At 44.4% G+C, this 20,371-nt stretch overlaps 1 protein-coding gene across 1 annotated transcript in view; it reads left to right on the top strand.

Moving 5' to 3' along the window:
* LOC126252307 (heparan sulfate 2-O-sulfotransferase pipe) overlaps positions 1–20,371 on the top strand; it is a 293,570-nt gene that overhangs the window by 72,540 nt on the left and 200,659 nt on the right. Inside the window, exon 2 of the mRNA XM_049953189.1 lies at positions 17,854–17,996. Within this exon, the coding sequence (XP_049809146.1) occupies positions 17,854–17,996 (143 nt within the window). The remainder of the gene's footprint in view (positions 1–17,853; positions 17,997–20,371) is intronic.

The raw sequence follows: 20,371 nt of genomic DNA, 5'->3' as shown, positions 1-20,371 counted from the left end.
TTTCCTTCACAGCATAGTATTGTCCGCGAACGGCCTCATGGGGTTCTCTACGTAATCCACTGCGTCGTTTACACACGGTTTTTCAGGAGAAACAATAAATATTTACGGAGGTAATAGTCTAGACTAATTCGAATAAAATATTCTATATAACATGCTGGTTACACATGAAAGTTTTTCTTCCATGCGTTGGTACTACAGTTGTTTTGCTATCGATTTATTGTTCGACTGTCATTTTTGTTTTGAACATGAAGCTGCTTGGTTGTGCTTGACTTAACAAAACTGATTTTTTCAGGTGTGACTATGATCTGTTGGCTAATTCTAGGACCGGTCGATGTGGCCGAGCGGTTCTAGGCGCTTTAGTCCGGAACCGTGCTGCTGCTAAGGTCGCAGGTTCGAATCCTGCGTCGGGCACGGATGTGTGTGATGTCCTTAGGTTAGTTAGGTTCAAGTAGTTCTAAGTCTAGGGGACTAATGACCTCAGATGTTAAGTCCAATAGTGCTTAAAACTAATTCTAGAGTAAAGGTTACGCAATCCGCACATATTTACAAACGTTAGAAATGCTGAATATGCCGATATGTAACTTGTGTACGTGTTTTGTAACTGAAACCCTGCTGCTTGTACAGGATACGTTAGACGACCTCCTAACCGCAGATTAATCATTTGTCTCTGCTTAACGCTTTCTTTGCTTGTTTTTGTTTGGATTACATTATAAAGGCTGTATCACTATAACTAGTAAACATTGGTCGCTTGTTTCGCGGAATGTCGTGTTCTAAATAGTCAATACTACCTTCTAAAATATTTACTAGTTGCATCAAAGAAAATCACACGTTGAATTTTTTATACTACGATGCCCTGAATCCAAGTTGGTTCGATATACCATAAGCTTATTTTTTATGCCAAATGGCTGTTTTCCTTGCAAAGAAGGAAGAAGAAAAACGAACAGTATCCGTTCCGCTCCTTGCATTCAGCATAGTAGTTCTGTTAAAATACATTCTCTGTTGGATTATATAGGACTCGAGCTACTGGGTACCACATCCTGTCAGTCCGAAATTAAATTTATACTTGACTCGTCTCCAAATCCACAAAATTCACTTACAGACGTTATAAATGTTCAGTTCACGTGCCCTGCTTCAAACACAAGGTTTTAAAAAACGAATACTTACTCGTGGGACTGAGAGATTACATCACCAGGTAATCCCCTTACATGAAACGTTACACAGCAGTATGTAGTAAGACAGCTAAACATAGAGCAATATAAATGTAGCTTTTACTTTATCTGTTTAGGAAAAAAATCGTGGATGTCATTTTCATGGATACTGGGCGGACTGCGTCATTTTTGGTTTCTGTGTCATTAATGAACCTATTCTACTAAGATGTAGTATTTGCAAGAGGAGAGAAAGATGGTTTCAGCACAACATGTCTGCCACTTTCTAGTTTCGGGAGGCGAAGTGCTAAATGAATTTGACAAGAGCGAAAGAAATAAAATGGACCGTAATTTTGATCAGGGAACCAGTCTACCACTCACCTGGGGTAATAAGGAAACTATCGATAACCTTGATTGGGACATCCAGAGTTTGGTTTTTGTTGATTTCCCTAAATCGGATTAGGTGCAGATCTCTACTGTTGCTTTCAATAGGTAACAAGCTATTTCCAGTCTCCCTCATGACCGCATGAGCTGCTGCTCCATTCATCTACATCTAGGTATCGACGAGACGTTAAACTCTAATATTCCTCCTCCTACACGCAATGTGGTATCTCAAAATAGTCCTACACAGCTCCATCCTAATACAAAAGGCTGCTATAATCTAAAACTACGTTTTGGCGTCAAATTCGCAGAGGAAGCTATATAGATTCTACGGCGCATTGAGATCTATCTGAGGAAATAATGCGCACAGAGGTCAAAGTAAAGGAATTGGACACTTCTCCAGTAGTGGGAGAAATAAGACAGCTTTGTGCAAAGCCTCGTGTGTAATCAAGTCCATATGAAGCAGTGATCTTACTCTGTCTTAAATTTCGCGATATTTATGAGAGCTATGACCCGCACACGTTGTATGTATAAGCACAAAGAACTGAATACAACTGTAAACTGCGTAGAAGGAGAGTCACGAAATTAAAGCAGTCAAACACCTCACGCTTAGTCCGAACACTTCAGTATGTAATTAGGCACAGTTCTCTTGCAAATAATACACGCATGCTGTTGCGTTTCACCGACATGTCAGTCGGCTTGCCCAGACAGGGAGGAACTTGCATTATAGTGTTCAGTCTGATGGCTCTGAGCACTATGGGACTCAACTGCTGAGGTCATTAGTCCCCTAGAACTTAGAACTAGTTAAACCTAACTAACCTAAGGACATCACAAACATCCATGCCCGAGGCAGGATTCGAACCTGCGACCGTAGCGGTCTTGCGGTTCCAGACTGCAGCGCCTTTAACCGCACGGCCACTTCGGCCAGTGTTCAGTCTGAGATTTGAGTAATAAATATAATAAAAAAACCACAGGACCTATTGGTTAAAAGCTTCGAACTTTAGGATTTGAGCCCTCACGTCTGACCTCTTAATTGCACTGCCGCGAAAGTTATACAGTAGAATAAATGTTTCGTTGAAGAAACTGAAACAAGAAATCTCTGATAACAAAAAGCAACCGGGTAACAATGACAACATGGTTAACTAAATGCGATGGTGAAGTTACATCTGAAACTCACTATGATCTTCAAAGATGATGCCGCCGGCGTAACAGTTATACTTCGTTTTCAGTTTACTTATTGTGTTTTCTATGTAGTGTAACGTATTATTGATTCTTTTATGACAACGCAACGAACGAATGAGGCTGAAAGCAGTTGGCAGGTGGTACATTACAGCCCATTAAAATTGCTACACCACGAAGATGACGTGCTACAGACGCGAAATTTAACCGACAGGAAGAAGATGTTGTGATATGCAACTGATTAGCTTTTCAGAGCATTCACACAAAGTAGGCGCCGGTAGCGACACCTACAACGTACTAACATGAGGAAAGTCTCCAATCGATTTCTCATACACAAACAGCAGCTGACCGGCGCTGCCTGGTGAAACGTTGTTGTGATGCCTCGTTTGAGGAGGAGAAATGCGTACCATCACGTTTCCGACTTTGATAAAGGTCGGATTGTAGCCTATCGCGATTGCGGTTCATCGTATCGCGACATTGATACTCGCGTTGGTCGAGATCCAATGACTGTTAGCAGAATATGGAATCGGTGGGTTCCGGAGGGTAATACGGAACACTGCACTGGATCCCAATGGCCTTGTATCACTAGCAGTCGAGATAACAGGCATCTTATCCGCTTGGCTGTAACGGATTGTGCAGCCACGTCTCGATCACTGAGTCAACAGATGGGGACGTTTGCAAGACAACAACTATCTGCACAAGCAGTTCGACGACGTTTGCAGCTGCATGGACTATCAGCTCGAAGACCATGGCTGCGGTACCCTTGACGCTGCACCTCAAACAGGAGCACCTGTAAGGTGTATTCAACGACGAACCTGGGTGCACGAATGGCAAAACGTCATTTTTTCGGATGAATCCAGGTTCTGTTTACAGCATCATGATGGTCGCATCCATGTTTGGCGACATCACGGTGAACGCACATTGGAAGCGTGTATTCGTCATCGCCATACTGGCGTATCACCCGGCGTGATGGTATGGGGTGCCATTGGTTACACGTGTCGGTCACCTCTTGTTCGCATTGACGGCACTTTGACCAGTGGACGTTACATTTCAGATGTGTTACGACCCTTGGCTCTACCCTTCATTCGATCCCTGCGAAATCCTACATTTCAGCAGGATAATGCACGACCGCATGTTGCAGGTCCTGTACGGGCCTTTCTGGACACAGAAAATGTTCGACTGCTGCCCTGGCCAGCACATTCTCCAGATCTCTCACCAATTGAAAACGTCTGGTCAATGGTGGTCGAGCAACTGACTCGTCACAATACGCCAGTCACTACTCTTGATGAACTGTGGTATCGTGTTGAAGTTGCATGGGCAGCTGTACCTGTACACTCCGTCCAAGCTCTGTTTGACTCAATGCCCAGGCGTTATTACGGCCAGAGGTGGTTGTTCTGGGTACTGATTTCTCAGGATTTACGCACCCAAATTGCGTGAAAATGTAATCACATGTCAGTTCCAGTATAATATATTTGTCCAATGAATACCCGTTTATCATCTGCATTTCTTCTTGGTGTACCAATTTTAATGGCCAGTAGTGTACATTGTCCTTCGAGAAGGCTATAGCCTACATTTTCCACTTCCTTCAGCCGTGCTACTATTCCGTCTGTTAACGATCTTGTTGAGTGGAAGCTGACTCTCGTTAATACTGGAGAGTCATCAAGTAGTACCCGCTTCCCTGACTCCACTGAAGAATGGAAATTCGTTCTAGAATATCAGCGTTGTTTCTTCCGTCAAATCGAGCAAAGGCAGTGACGGACTCTTTCTGATCACCATATTGTGCAGCACTATTTTAAGCTGAATTTCAAATCTCTGCGTAATGTATTCGTAGGTTGAGCGAGTGTGATAAATGCTGTTTCACCTGTCAAATGCGCTTAAGTTCGGCGGCGACCATAGTTTTATTGAAGAAAAATACCGGGTGATCAAAATGTCAGTATAAATTAGAAAACTGAATAAATCACGGAATAATGTAGATAGAGAGGTACAAATTGACACACATGCTTGGAATGACATGGGGTTTTATTACAACCAAAAAAATACAAAAGTTCAAAAAATGTCCGACAGATGGTGCTTCATCTGATCAGAATAGCAATAATTAGCATAACAAAGTAAGACAAAGCAAAGATGATGTTCTTTACGGGTAATGCTTAATATGTCCACCATCATTCCTCAACAATAACTGTAGTCGAGGAATAATGTTGTGAACAGCACTGTAAAGCATGTCCGGAGTTATGGTGAGGCATTGGCGTCGAATGTTGTCTTTCAGCATTCCTAGAGATGTCGGTCGATCACGATACACTTGCGACTTCGGGTAACTCCAAAGCCAATAATCGCACGGATTGAAGTCTGGGGACCTGGGAGGCCGAGCTTGACGAAAGTGGCGGCTTAGCACACGATCATCACCAAACGACGCGCGCAAGAAATCTTTCACGCGTCTAGCAATATGGGGTGGTTCTAATAAAACCCCATGTCATTCCAAGCATGTGTGTCAATTTTTATCCCTCTATCTACATTATTCCGTGGTTTATTAAGTTTTCAAATTTATACTGACTTTTTGATCACCCGGTACATTCACGTTGAGGAAAAAAAAAAAAAAACAGTAAACATTGAACAGCTAGAGACAGGACGTTCATATTCACAGAACATGTGTATTCTGTGAACTTTTCAGTCACCTCGGTTCAGCATGTGTCCTTTTACCTAGTAGGCACAGGGCCCGCCATCGGCCCTGAGGCAGGTGCTCGTGCAGCAGCATGTAGTCGAGCATTGTCTAGCTGAAAAATGGCGTCTGGGTGTTGTGCAGAAAGGGTACGGCTACGTCATTCTCGTAGGTCGCACACACCTTAAGGTCTTGAGTTGGTGCTGTATGTCTTGTGCGAATGCAGTATTTGTCTGCGGCGAACCAAAATGCGGATATCATGTTCAAATAAGCAGAACCTGGATTCGTCCGAAAACACAATCTGATGCCATTCCTGTCCCCAGTGACGTCGTCCCACACACCATTGCCGTCTAGCATATTTCTACACATTCGTCGAAGATAAGTGGAGAAGTGGTCGACGCACATGTAACCCATGCCGTAATAAACGGCGACGGACTGGCAATCCTGGTAGTGGAAGATTGGTACACTGTTCCACTAATGCGCCAGAGGAGGACGCAGATTTGTCCTGATATGCCATTTTAATGAGGTGTCGATTTTCTCGATGATGTGACCTAACCCATCTTGTCGTTTCCTATGGCTTTCCGTAAACGATTCGGCACACACCCGTTACACTGGGAAACACTTCGTCCACATGAGCAGCAATTTCCCGGATGGATGCAATAATGCGCCCTCTTTCAAACTCACTGATTTGACGGTATGGCTCGCGCATGCGTCTACGAGGCATTCTGCACGTCTGCTCAAGTCACACACATCCGCTGCCTTCGGTTTGTAGCGACAACGAGAGCCGCAGGCGCATTTTACCGGTAGGTGGTATTGCGCAGTGATATCGATGTTGACCATGAGCCCGAGGGCCGACATGTCACAAATGCTGATCATTTCAGAAGATCATACTAATGTTCATGTCTTCAAAATATAAACTTCATATGTCTAGTCGTTAAAGGTATTCTGTTTTTTTCCTGAACATGAGTGTACGAGCATGCTACACTACTGGCCATTAAAACTGCTACACCAAGAAGAAATGCAGATGATAAATGGGTATTCATTGGACAAATATATTATACTAGAACTGACATGTGATTACATTTTCACGCAATTTGGGTGCATAGATCCTGCGAAATCAGTACCCAGAACAACCACCTCTGGCCGTAATAACGCCTGGGCATTGAGTCACACAGAGCTTGGACGGTGTGTACAGGTACAGCTGCCCATGCAACTTCAACACGATACCACAGTTCATCAAGAGTAGTGACTGGCGTATTGTGACGAGCCAGTTGCTCGACCACCATTGACCAGACGTTTTCAATTGGTGAGAGATCTGGAGAATGTGCTGGCCAGGGCAGCAGTCGAACATTTTCTGTATCCAGAAAGGCCCGTACAGGACCTGCAACATGCGGTCGTGCATTATCCTGCTGAAATGTAGGATTTCGCAGGGATCGAATGAAGGGTAGAGCCAAGGGTCGTAACACATCTGAAATGTAGCGTCCACTGGTCAAAGTGCCGTCAATGCGAACAAGAGGTGACCGACACGTGTAACCAATGGCACCCCATACCATCACGCCGGGTGATACGCCAGTATGGCGATGACGAATACACGCTTCCAATGTGCGTTCACCGCGATGTCGCCAAACACGGATGCGACCATCATGATGCTGTAAACAGAACCTGGATTCATCCGAAAAAATGACGTTTTGCTATTCGTGCACCCAGTTTCGTCGTTGAGTACATTATCGCAGGCACTCCAGTCTGTGATGCAGCGTCAATGGTAATCGCAGCCATGATCTCCGAGCTGATACTCCATGCTGCTGCTAAACGTCGTCGAACTGTTCGAGCAGATGGTTGTTGTCTTGCAGACGTCCCCATCTGTTGACTCAGGGATCGAGACGTGGCTGCACAATCCGTTACAGCCAAGCGGATAAGATGGATGTCGTCTCGACTGCTAGTGACACGAGGCCGTTGGGATCCAGCACGGCGTTCCGCATTACCCTCCTGAACCCACCGATTCTATATTCTGCTAACAGTCATTGGGTCTCGACCAACGCGAGCAGTTATGTCGCGGTACGATAAACCGCAATCCCGATAGGCTACAATCCGACCTTTATCAAAGTCGGGAACGTGATGGTACGCATTTCTCCTCTTTACACGAGGCATCACAACAACGTTTCACTAGGCAACGGCGGTCAGCTGCTGTTTGTGCATGAGAAATCGGTTGGAAACTTTCCTCATGTCAGCACGTTGTAAGTGTCGCCACCGGTGCCAACCTTGTGTGAATGCTCTAAAAAGCTAATCATTTGCATATCACAGCATCTTCTTCCTGTCGGTTAAATTTCGCTTCTGTAGCACGTCATCTTCGTGGTGTAGCAATTTTAATGGCCAGTAGTGTAGCAGTAAATAAGGAAAAAAATTAAGGAAGAGCTCTAAACAATAGTTAACTCTGTGTTCGATCTCCTGCTTCCAGAAATGCAAAGTCCGTGCGTCAGCCGCAGTGCCTTATGCTCGATGCATCCCAGGCCGCACAGAGTGCAGTACCATCTGGAGTGGTGGCCTGGCCGATGCTGTAGAGGGTCAGCTGCAGGTGGACAGGCCGCTTTCACGACACGTGCTCTTGCTCCGTTCACTTTGCCCGTCCTTTCTCCGGCCCGGGCTACACGTCTGGCAGACGCGGAAACGCCGACGGGGAGTGACTCGTCCATCGCTACCTTTCTCTCGGGTCTCGACTATACAGCGGAATAGTTCACGGCGGCAAAAAAAAAAAAAAAAAATCATACAATGCGGACCGTGAAATCTCATCCGCGATATGCATACGAACGCCGGACGCAATTTCTTTGTCCTCAACAGCGCTCTGCTTTATCCTCTCCCACCTCCCACACTTAGCTTTCCCAGAACTCGCAACTATTTAACAGTAATACAGCGCTGCTTTTAATTAGATCCCACTGTTGCATGCATCACACACACACACACACACACACACACACACACACAGGAAGAGAGAAAGAAAGAGTGAGAGAGAGAGTAAGATAAGGGTTAAAACTAAAAAATATGGCATCAGTGACCTGATCGTACAGTGATGATGTCGAGGGAACGTTGCAGCGAAATGCGCCACTCTGAAAAAAGGCGGCGGGGTCGGACGTCGTGTTTTTGCTTTGTTGATTGTCTTTTCAATTACTGACAAACAAAAAGAACGTGTGTTTAATTTTCTTAAGACCTTTTCACGACACGAGTGGTGCATTTTGAGAAACCTGGTAGATCACAGGGAACAAATGAAATGTTGTAGGAATTGCAAACGCACCCCAAAGATTAAGTACGCGAGACAGTACGAGACTTGTGGGCAAAACGTCTAAACTGCACACAGATTCACCGTAAAATTCTGGCAGTATATGGAACAAATGTAATGTCGTGACCAGCAGTAGTGAAATGGTGCCTACAATTAGACAAAGACCGCACAGACGTGGGTAATGCTGATCGAGAATCGAGGCCATCGACGTCTCCCACAAACGACAGTGCCAAGGCAATCGAGGAAGAACGTCTGGTGGGAGGAGAGAGAGGGAGGGAGATATTTTCCAACCATGAGGACGTTCACAACAGCTCTGTGACCGTGAAGCGGATTTCTATCGCCGACGAACTGAATGATTGGTAGAACGTCCCGAACGTTGTCTTCGTAGGTTTGGTAGTATGCTGAAAAATAGTATTATATAGCTGAGTCACTCTGAAGTATAGTGCAGCATTCAGTAACAGTTACTTGGCCGCCAATGATACTATGCATCTTTTTAATGATCACCTTTGTAGATAGCTAGATAGACAGCTAAACCCGATATAATTGATTAAAACGATATTTCTGATACCATTTAATTTAAAAATGAGACCAGAAGGACTTAAAATGACATACAAATATGAAATGCTTATAAATGCTTTTTCTAACAGTTTTATGTTTTTAACCTGGTGACAGAGGAGAGAAACACAGTGCAGTTATGTGAAAGTGATCATCTTAGACTACGACTGAAAAAGGTGGAAAGAGATATCACGAACTTGGCATTTGTTTATGAGCCACTGATGATGTAGATTCATGTCAATTTTGTGAATACGTTACTGTTATTATTATTATTATTATTACAACTATTTCAATGTCTCCGTTACTGCTTTATATAGTAGCTTCCTGAGACCAGTAAAGATTGTGCACGTTTCATTTAACATTCTACAAAATGGTTCTAATGGCTCTGAGCACTAAGGGACTCAACATCTGAGGTAATCAGCCCATAGAACTTAGAACTACTTAAACCCAACTAACCTAAGGACCTCACACACATCCATACCCGAGGCAGGATTCGATCCTGCGACCGTAGCGGTCGCGCAGTTCCAGACTGAAGCACCTAGAGCCGCTCGGTCACACAGGCCGGCTAACATTCTACATATATATCAGATCTATCAAATAGGAATCAAAGTTTGAATTAGTTATTCTTTCCAAAAATACTATCCCATTAGGGCTTCATTATTAATGTATCCAAATTTCCCTGTTTTTAATTATTCAGCTGATTAAAATATGTTTTTGGTTACTTTCATAATTAATTATAGGCTTTTAAAAATTGCAAATTAAAAAATGGCATCCTTTATTTTACTATTATTTTATTAAAAACATGTTCAGTATTGTGGAAATATAATTTAGTGTAAAAAGTGAACTTTGAACAACTTATTTGAGATTATTAAAAATATTTTTTTGGTTACGAATTACAGTAAATTTAATTTATCATAATTACAGTTTTAATCATAACTTTCGTGCTTTTAAAGCGATGCTTACGGTAGTACTACGTACATAATAAGGTTTTTAAACAAAGTACAATTTGACTGTGTATTACCTGGGGAGACTTGTGGTATTGTGATGAGGAGAGAGAGAAGAAAAGCGGGGAAGGGTTGCTGAACACTATTCCAAGGCTGCTAGGAAACGCTGATATGAAAAAGGTTGAGTACCACTTATGTATACGACATTCCTCATTCTAGGTTAAGAGGTTACACTAAACGGCGTAATAAATACAGTATAATAAAACTGGGGGAACAATTTTTCACTTACAAGGCAGAGTGTGATCCATAAGAAAGATGGATTAGTTTTGTCATTCTGGTCACACGTAAAATTTACCTTTCCGTCTCAGTTAAAGGGGTAGTATAGGCGTATCACTATCCGCTAATGTACAGAGCATGTGAGCAAGAGAACCATTAATCCACCCCCTATCACATGTTCACCACATAAGCAGGATTCTATTAGCAGGTGGCAACTGAAATCACCCCGCAAACATTACTAGTGCTTCTCATGGGGTATGGAGGATTAGTTGTAACATCTATTCGGAAGTTGTCTGAGAGGCTCTGTACATTTTAACTGGAGAAGGTTTTACGTGATCAAGGGCTTTTTTTTCTTTTGACAATTCATAAGTTATAATTTCTCAGTTATAGCCTCTTTTTCCTTTTAGAAGCATGATCGTCTGGATGCAAGCTATACGCTGGAGGGGGGTACATAGTGTGAATGAGTATTTGAGCAGGCTTTCTTCATTGGTAACATGTCACAATGTTGCGTACCAGACTGGTCATTGCTTCTCAGGGGATTGAGTACAACCCTCTTACTATTTTTAAACCAGTTTATATGGTCTATGACCACAATTATTTAAACGTTCTAGAGTCTAGTGCAATCCAGTAAAACCAATTATAGAAATTTCTCCCCAAGTTGCAGGGCGTAATTCTCGGCAAGCGATTCGACGATACTGGATACAAGATGCGAAAAATAAATGATAACGTCGACTTCGGACATCATTGAAACATTCGTCAGAGCAACTGTTGCCAAATCTTCGATAAGAGCGTTTTTTGTTGCGTGAAATTAATCAGAACTGCAGCCTTTTCACAGAGACTATGTCGCGTGTGTGAATAAAAACTCATAGTTTTTGTTTTGCAACAGTTGAGATCGGAAGGACAAAGATCCTGCATACGGCGGTCTAAGTGGCCAAAGACGGTAAGCGAGTAATTTAATTCTCTTCTTCCGACATGTAGTACTAGAAACCTGTATCTCGAACCTCGGATTGATAAGTCGGACGGATGGGAAACTGCACGCAGAAGGGGTGATTGGAATCTTCTGAAGGTTAATTTTACCACTTGTAGAAATAAAATGAACTAGTCTCAGATGAAGCAGCGGAAAGGAAGGTCCATAATATTTATTAATGGAGTGGATCTTGCTTTCGGTAAGTTCTTGCTCGTTAACTATGCAACTCTTTCCGTACATCCGGATTCATTTATCATAATGAAACTCGCATTCGTTCGGAAAAATTTATTATTTCTTGACAGCTGTCCTGATTTGTCTTCTTCAGGAAGGTAGCGCCACGTAAGCAGCATCACGCCAAACACCTTTCCTGATGTCATCAGTTTTATATTAGTAACCCTAAACGCCGCCATAAGAGATCACAGACTGCACACTGCTGTCGGAAAATGCCATGTAATGAAGTAGTGGACGTATCTCTTGACTAGTTCTTTGAAACAGTGATTCGGATATATTAATCCTTTTTCATTAACACTCTGTTCAAAGGAAGTTTACGAAAATACCGCCTTCAGTCAAAAATATGCTTTTTTTATTCCATCGCGCAATACGTGTAGGCTACTGTTGGCCTACGTTCAGGTGTAATACCTTAATTTTTATAGCTTCTTCGCCTCCTGAGGATGTGTAACTGGGCTCTCTAAAAAAGACATAACATATTTTCTGCAATGTTCGTGTCCAGTAGTTAGGCTCGACCAAAATCATGGAGCTACGTAGTTGTAGAAGACATATATAGACGTAATTCGTCGAAAGCTTTTACGACCAATTGTCTTGGCTCCTGGTGAATTTATCTGATTGTACGATCGGGTTCCATAAAACTTTTTCTTCCAGACGGTTTGTCCAGCGATGCGTCGGACATCTTCATATGTGCTCCTGTTTCGATTGAATCTTGCCGATTGATGGGTCAGATGTCGGAGAGCGTTATAAATTCTATAAAAAGGGGGGAGGGGGGTGGAGGAGTTTACACGTGATCGGAAGAGATAATCTTCGTCAGAGATAAAACTTAACTACAGAACTGTCGTCTGTCAAAGGTGAAACTTATCGATCGATTCTGTTAGCTATTGTCTATATTACAGTTGCACCGCTTCTCCTTCTCTGTTAAAACTGTGCGTATGTTTACACATGTCGATGGCTTCTTTGTAATATAGCCGTATATAACAGGTCGTCATTATAGATAAAATTGTGATTCCGGGAATGCTCACCTCCTAATTTCTTGACTGAAGAGAATGCTTTGCTGCAGCATTTGCTCTTCTTTTCTTAGTCGGAAAAAAACTATTGCGTATCTTTATACGTGTATTCACACTTCTCTCTGTAGTTCCAGTGTAGACCTTACAACATGTACCCAGAATTTTATATACTCCGCAAGCCGACAGAGAAGGGCATTTATCGTTCACAGATCTGAGGCTTTGACATGTTTTCTTTCTTGGTCTAAAAGAAAAAGGTGTTACGTTTCTATAAAATCTTAACAATCTGATTAATTACTGTTTTAATAAAACGGAGAGATTGTGTTCTTTCATCGTTGTTTTTTATTCTTGTCCTTCAGCCTGCCGGCCTACTGTTATTTTAACGTAGAACTCCATTTAATTCATCGTGTTATGAAATAATATACACAAATTTGAAAGGAAAAATACTTATTTTTCTCGTAACTATTTTCTACGTATGCACTAAGGACACATTTGCACAATAATAAATAAATCTAGGTTAACGCTGCACTTTACTTAAGGGGATGAAATGGGCGGGGAGGTGAAGTTGTGAGGAGGTAGAGCTCTTCGGTTTTCTTGGAGAGCCAGACAGAGTGACGCATTCCCTGTCCTAGATGTGGAGCGCGCGGAGAAATGTCCTGCCAAGGCGGCACGTACGTGGCATTACGCCGGTTTCTCCGATAAACGGCTTACGCGCTCCGCCTAGGAAAGTGGCGGCCCGAACACAGAGAGAGAGCGCCAACCTGCTTAATCGTGTCTGGTGGTCCTACCCACTTGATCAGGATGCAACACCAACACGTTTCTGTTACGGCATGTTACTCTTCCAAATAAGATGTTTACAAATACAGTGGGCACGACTTAACTGAGTGGTCATCTCGGCATGACTGACTGCCATGCGGAGGACCTGTGTTCATTTCCCTCGGTGTGAGGACTGGAAAAATTTGGAAATTTGTGGTAACTTCCTATGAGACCAAACTTCTGAGGTCATCGGTCCCTAGGCTTACACACTACTTAATCTAACTTAAACTAACTTACGCTAAGGACAACACACACACCCATGCCGAGGGAGGGCTTGAAATTCCGACGGGGGGAGCCGCGCGAACCGTGGCAAGGTGCTGTAGACCACGCGGCTACCCCGCGCCGCATGAGGGCAGGAACGGGATGCACTTAGCCTGGTGATGTTATTTGAGCAGTTGCTTCAATGAGAAGTTGTCTAAGGTCTAGACAGCTGTAACGACCTGGAGAGAGAGTGTGCTGACCTCATGCCCCTCCGCACCGCATCTAAACGAAGCCATGTGGGACAGTGCGACGTGGCGGCCGGTTGGGAACGAGTGGTCCCTTTGAGCCTGATCGCAGAGTTACTTTTACTTTTTACGGCTGGCCGGCCGGTGTGGCAGTGCGGTTCTAGGCGCTTCAGTCTGGAACCGCGTGACCGCTACGGTCGCAGGTTCGAATCCTGCCTCGGGCATGGATGTGTGTGATGTCCTTAGGTTAGTTAGGTTTAACTAGTTCTAAGTTCTAGGGGACTGATGACCACAGATGTTAAGTCCCATAGTGCTCAGAACCATTTGAACCATTTTTTTGTTATCAATAAAAAGAGCCAATCAGCGAAAGAAAATCATTAGCAGTGATGAAGGTTGTTCGGAAGCATGAACTGAAACCTAAAACCCCATAAAGAAGAAAGCATTACGTAAGAATGTTATGGCCATTACTATACAGTGATACGCCAAAACATTATGACCACTGCCCACCGCCACGTTGGATGCCGCATGATGGCATTGAGGGCATGTGACGCGGTAAAAAATGTATGTTAGCGAAGCAGACACGGACGGGTGATTACCCCAGCCAAGATATGGGCTGCATATGGAGAAATCCATTGAGATAAGCGACTTTGACAAAGGACAGTTTGTTATTACGCAGAGCCTGTGAATGAGTATCTCAAAGACAGCAAAGCAGGTCGAATGTTCACGTGCAACTGTCATGAGCATCTACAGAAAGAAGTAGGACAGTAAAACTACCACTAGGCGCTAAATGGTTGGAGGTCCAGGACTCTTCAGAGAACGTGGGGTTCGAAGGCTTGTCTGCTCTGTAAAGTAGGGCAGATGGTGATCTGTGGCTTCTCTGCCGCAAGAGCACAATGCTTGTGCACGTACAAATGTTTCGGAGTACACCGTTTATCGTACATTGTTGAACAAGGAATTCCGCTGCAGATCACTCCTGTTCACATTTTTACCAAATAACGACATCAGTTACGATTACAGTGGGCACGGGAGCATCGGAAATCGACAATCGATCAATGGAAATGAGCGTTTGGCGTCATTGGCCGGGAGGCCCCTTAAGGGGAAGGTCCGGCCGCCATGGTGCAGGTCTTATTACATTCGACGCCACATTGGGCGACCCGCGCGCCGGATGGGGATGAAGTGATGATGAAGACAACAGAACACCCAGACCCTGAGCGGAGAAAATCCCCGACCCAGTCGGGAATCGAACCCGGGCCCTTTAGGACGGCAGTCCGTCACGCTGACCATTCAGCTATTGGGGCGGATAATCGATCAATGAAAACATGTCGGCTCTTCGGGTGACTCACATTTTTGCTACACTGGGTCGATGATCGTCTCCACAAACGTTGTCATTGAGGTGAACGGGGGCTCGAAACTGGCAGCGCGCCACGGACGAAGGCTGCTGGAAGCAGAATTATGCTATGGGAGACATACTCCTGCCCGTGAATGGGATCCGTAGTAGTACACGAAGAAACGCCGACCGCTGCGAACCACCTGTATCCCTTCATGCTTAATGTCTTCCCGGACAGTGATGTCATCTTTCAGCAGCATAACTGTCTGTGTCTCGGAGCCAGCAGCGTGCTACAGTGGTTTGAGGAGCATTATAGTGGACTCACGTTGATGATTTGGCGACCAAATTCGCCTGATGTAAATCCTATGGAACCCACCTGGGTCGCTATCGGGAGCCATCACGGCGTACGCAACTCAGCGGCCCATTATTTACACGAATGACATGACCTGTGCGTAGACATCTAATGCCTCATATCCCCACAAACCTACCAACAAGCTGTCGGATACCTGATACGCAGAATCAGTAATTATTTCGTTCCAGAGACGGACAAACAAGCTACTAAGCAGGTGGTCATAAATGTTTTGGGCCATCAGTGTACAGGAGGAGGGTTTGAAGATTTGCATCTTTTACTTTGTTTCAACCAGTGGAAGAAGAACCGTAGGCACAATGTCTGTGTATTGTAAACCTAGAAATCCCAAGGTCTCATAGAGATTAAATGGGACAACTCGACGCGCAAGTCGCCGAAGTGGCGTCAGATCGAAAGACTTGCACCCAGCGAACGGTCTACTCGACGGGATGCCCTAGTCACACGATTTGGTTGGTTGGGGAATGGGAAAATCAATGACTGAATGATAATTATATCATTTCCAAACTATATGATTTTGCTACTGCATCTGATCCCCCACTCTGCTTTCCACGCATTTTCTCGGCTGTAATCTTATTTATACGTGGCCTCAACTCTTGACATATGCCCTAACATCCCGTCCGTTCTTCTAGCTAGTGGTTTCAGATATTCGCTTCCTTGACGATTCTGCAGAGAACCTCTTGTTTCCTTATTTTATCAGTTCACTGAATTACTAGCATCCTTCCGTACCATCACATCTCAGATGCTTGGATTGTCTTCTTTTCCGATCCTTCCATAGTCCATGATTTGTTTTCAATGAAAACATATTCAGAAATTTCTTGCTCAAGGCCCAGATTTGAAACTGACTGATTTATTTTAGCGAGAAATGCTTCATCTGCCCGTGTTAGCCTGCTTCCTATATCCTTCTTGCATCGTCTTATTTTGCTTCCAAGGTAGCAAATTTCCTTTACTTCGGGAACTAAGCGATCTCCAGATCTGATATTACGTTTATCACTGGTGTCATTTCTGGTACTTCTCATTATTTTTATCTCTGGTTACTCTCAATTCCGTGCTCATTACAGCGCTCATTCCACTCAACAAATCTCGTATTTCTTCCTCATTTTCATTAAAGGTTGCAATGTCATCACCGAGTATTATCACTAATACCCTTTCGCCCTGAATTTTAATCCCACTCTTGAAATTTTTTATTCCCTTTATTGCACTGGCAACAATATAGCCTTGTGAAATTGTCTAATAATTTTTAATCACTTTGCATCCGGTTTCCTGAGATTATCGTAATGTTTCGAGACTGGTCGAGCACCAGGGCCCAATGGAACCCTGTCAGATTTTGTACCAAATCTTAGGCGGAGTTAGCCCCTCCTCTAACCATATAATATTGAAGATGCTTCAAATAAACACTGTGCCCAGCGGTTAGAAAAAAGCGTGAGTCACACCGGTGTAGAAGAAGGGCAGCAGTCACTATACTGCCGTCCAGTATCTTTGACATCCATATTGACAAGATATCAGTGATGCAAAGACTAGATGCTTGCTTTACTTATTCAAACACGTAAAACAGTGCACTTCACAAAACGAAAAAACGTAGTTTCTTATGACTGCAGTATCAGCGAGTCATGACTGGAATCGGTCAATTCATACAAATGCCTGGGTGTAAAACTTTACAGGGATAAGAAATGGAACGATCACACAGGCTCGTTCATAGGTAAAACTGGTGGCAGATTTGGTTTATTGGTAGAATACTAGGGAAATGCTACAAGGCTAAATAGGAGGTTGCTTACAAATCAGCCGTTCGACCCACGCTAGAATATTGGTCAGTATTGCTGTACGAAATAGGACTAACAGGGTATATTGAACGTATGAAGTGAAGGGTAGCACGGATGGTTACACGTTTGTTTGACCAGTGGGAGACTGTCACAAGAGATGCTGCAGAAACTGAACTGGCAGACAGTTGAAGATACACTGAAAACTATCTCGAGGCACTTACAAAGTTTCAAGAAACGGTCTTAAATGATAACTAAAGGAATGTACTACAGCCCCCTGATTATCCCTTCATTAGAGATCGTGAGGACAATATTACATTAATTACAGAGCGCCTAGTAGCATTTAAACAGTTATTCATCCCGAGCTCCATACGTGAATGGAACGGGAAGCATCTCTCTAAAGTTTTACAATGAGAAGTGCACTCTGTCAAGCACTTAGCAGTGGTTTGCAGAGAACGTGTGTAGATGTAGACGTGGCAGCGCTGCTCTGCCTGCTATAGAGTGAGCGCGTCCTGACGTGGACGGTGTGTGTTGCAGGACGATCGAGCTGGTGGCACTGATGGCGGTGTCGAGCACGCTGTTCCTGTTCATGCACACCCGGGACCTGCACACGCGCCTGCGCGCCATGGAGGGACGCCTGCAGACCGCGCCGGCCAGTGGCGGGGATAACCATCTCTCCGGTAAGTCATTCCGTGTAGACTCCAGGCCATTGCTTTCTAATCTGGGAGTAATTACCTCCTAAGAAGTATAATTACATTTTCTAAGGGGTAAAAATAAGAGATTGGATTCCGTTTCGATGACGAAACTAAGTTATTTTTAAAATATTGTTACCATTATCACTATTTCGTAATATTGTGATACCGATTACGTCATCCTTGTTTTCTTGCGCCTTCGTCCTGCACTGGCGCAGTGTCATAATGGCTGTTAACGGTTGTGACATGATTAATACATTTAAGAGCCAAAGAAACTGGTACACCTGCCTAATATCGTGTAAGACCGACCTAGCACGCAGTAGTGACGCAACTTGACGTGGCATGGACTCGACTAATGTCTGAAGTAGTGCTGGAGGGAATTGACACCACGAATCCTGGGAGGATGTCCATAAACCCGTAAGAGTACGAGGGGGTGGAGATCTCTTTTGTACAGCACATTGCAAGGCATCCCAGTTATGCACACTAATGTTCATGTCTGGTGTCCAGCAGAAGTGTTTAAACTCAGAAGTGTATTCCTGGAGCCACTATGTAGCAATTCCGGACGTGTGTTGTGTCGCATTGTCCTGCTGGAATTGCCGAATGCGTCGGAATGCACAATGAGCATGAACGGATGCAGGTGATCAGACATGCTGCTTACGTACATGTCACTTGTCAGTCGTCTCTAAATGTATCAGGTATCCCATATTACTTCAACTGCACATGCCATCAGCTTGAACAGTCCTCTGCTGACATCCAGGGTCCATGGATTCATGAGGTTGTCCCCATACCCGTACACGTCCATCTGGTCGATACAATTTGAAACGACACTCGTCCGACCAGGCAACAATTTTCCAGTCATCAACAGACCAATGTTGACGGGCCCAGGCGAGGCTAAAGGTTTGTCTCATGCAGTCATCAATGGTAAACGAGTGTGCCTTCGGCTCCGGAAGCCCTTATAGATGATGTTTCGTTGAATGGATCGCACACTGACAGTTGTTGACGACTCAGGATGGAAATCTGCAGCAGTTTGCGGAAGGGTTGTACTTCTGTAGCTTTGAACTATTCTCTTCAGTCGCCGTTGGTCCCGTTTTTGTAGGATCTTCTTCCGGCCGCACCGATGTCGGAGATTTGATATTTTACCGGGTTCCTGATATATACTTACTGCCTTACGTAGGCTTTTCCGACCCCAGTGCCGTATTTTAGCTGTTTCCATATCTCTGTATTCGAATACGCATGCTTATACCACTTTCTTTAGCGCTTCAATGTGTAAGAGGTGGCCGTATGTCCTTCCTATAGATACCCCGTTATTTATTATATCTGAATTCATATTTTGGTTCCCATTAGTGCTTGCTTAACGCACGAATAGCACGGGGGATAGGCTACAACCCTGCTTCGTTCCACTGTCAACCACTGCTTCCATTTCATGTCTTTCGGCTCTTATAGCTGCAGTCTGCTTTCTGCAGAAACTGTATCCTATACAACCATTCGCTCATTGTACTTTCTCTCTACTGCCTTCAGCATTTCAAGGAGTTTATTTCATTCAACATTCTCTAAAGTTTTTCTGAAGCTGCAAATGCTGTACACGTAGTTTTCCTTTTTTCCACCTATCTAAGATAGTTGAAAGGTCAGTATAGCCTCAGGTGTTCCTGAATTTCTCCGGAACCCAAACTGGTCTTTCCCGAGATCGGCATCAACCTGTTTCTCCATTAATCAAAATATCCACGGGTGTACTGCCGGTCTACAGTGTCCAACGGGCACAATATTTCGGCGATCATACATGTCGCCATCATCAGGGAACTGACGGACTGAGCTCCTGTGAACGTGCCGGCACGGAGATCGGTACGCTATGGCTGCTCAGAGGGAACTGGGTTCGGTCGCGGCGGCGGCAGATTTAATTACCCTCCGCCCGCGGTGCGCTCCCTCCGCTGTCCGCGCCCCGCGCCACGGTCGCGCGGTGGAGCAGATTGCGACGGCGTCTGAGATGACGTCGGTGTGATGGCTCTGTCCGCCGTGGTCGTCACAACTATACGTTTGCTCGATTTACTCTTGATTAACCCAATCGCTGGTTCCCAAGCCTTGCTAAGATTATAGCCACAGTCACGGTTTATGAGGTCGTCATTGGTGCGAATTTCGATGGCCTCTCTAACAACGCTGTCCCAGTATCTCGACGTCTGTACCAGAATCCTCGTGCGTTCATACTCCATAGCGTGATTTTCCGACAAACAATGTGCAGCGACCGCCGACTTTTTCGGATACATCAGTCGAGTGTGCCTCTGGTGTTCACGGCATCGATCCTCGACGGTACGCATCGTCTGACCAATATACGACTTGCCACATTGACACGGAATCTGGTACACGACAGC

Source organism: Schistocerca nitens, chromosome 4 (genome assembly GCF_023898315.1).
Source record: "Schistocerca nitens isolate TAMUIC-IGC-003100 chromosome 4, iqSchNite1.1, whole genome shotgun sequence".
Lineage (NCBI taxonomy): Eukaryota > Metazoa > Arthropoda > Insecta > Orthoptera > Acrididae > Schistocerca > Schistocerca nitens.
This window is presented reverse-complemented; position numbering and strand designations above follow the sequence as displayed.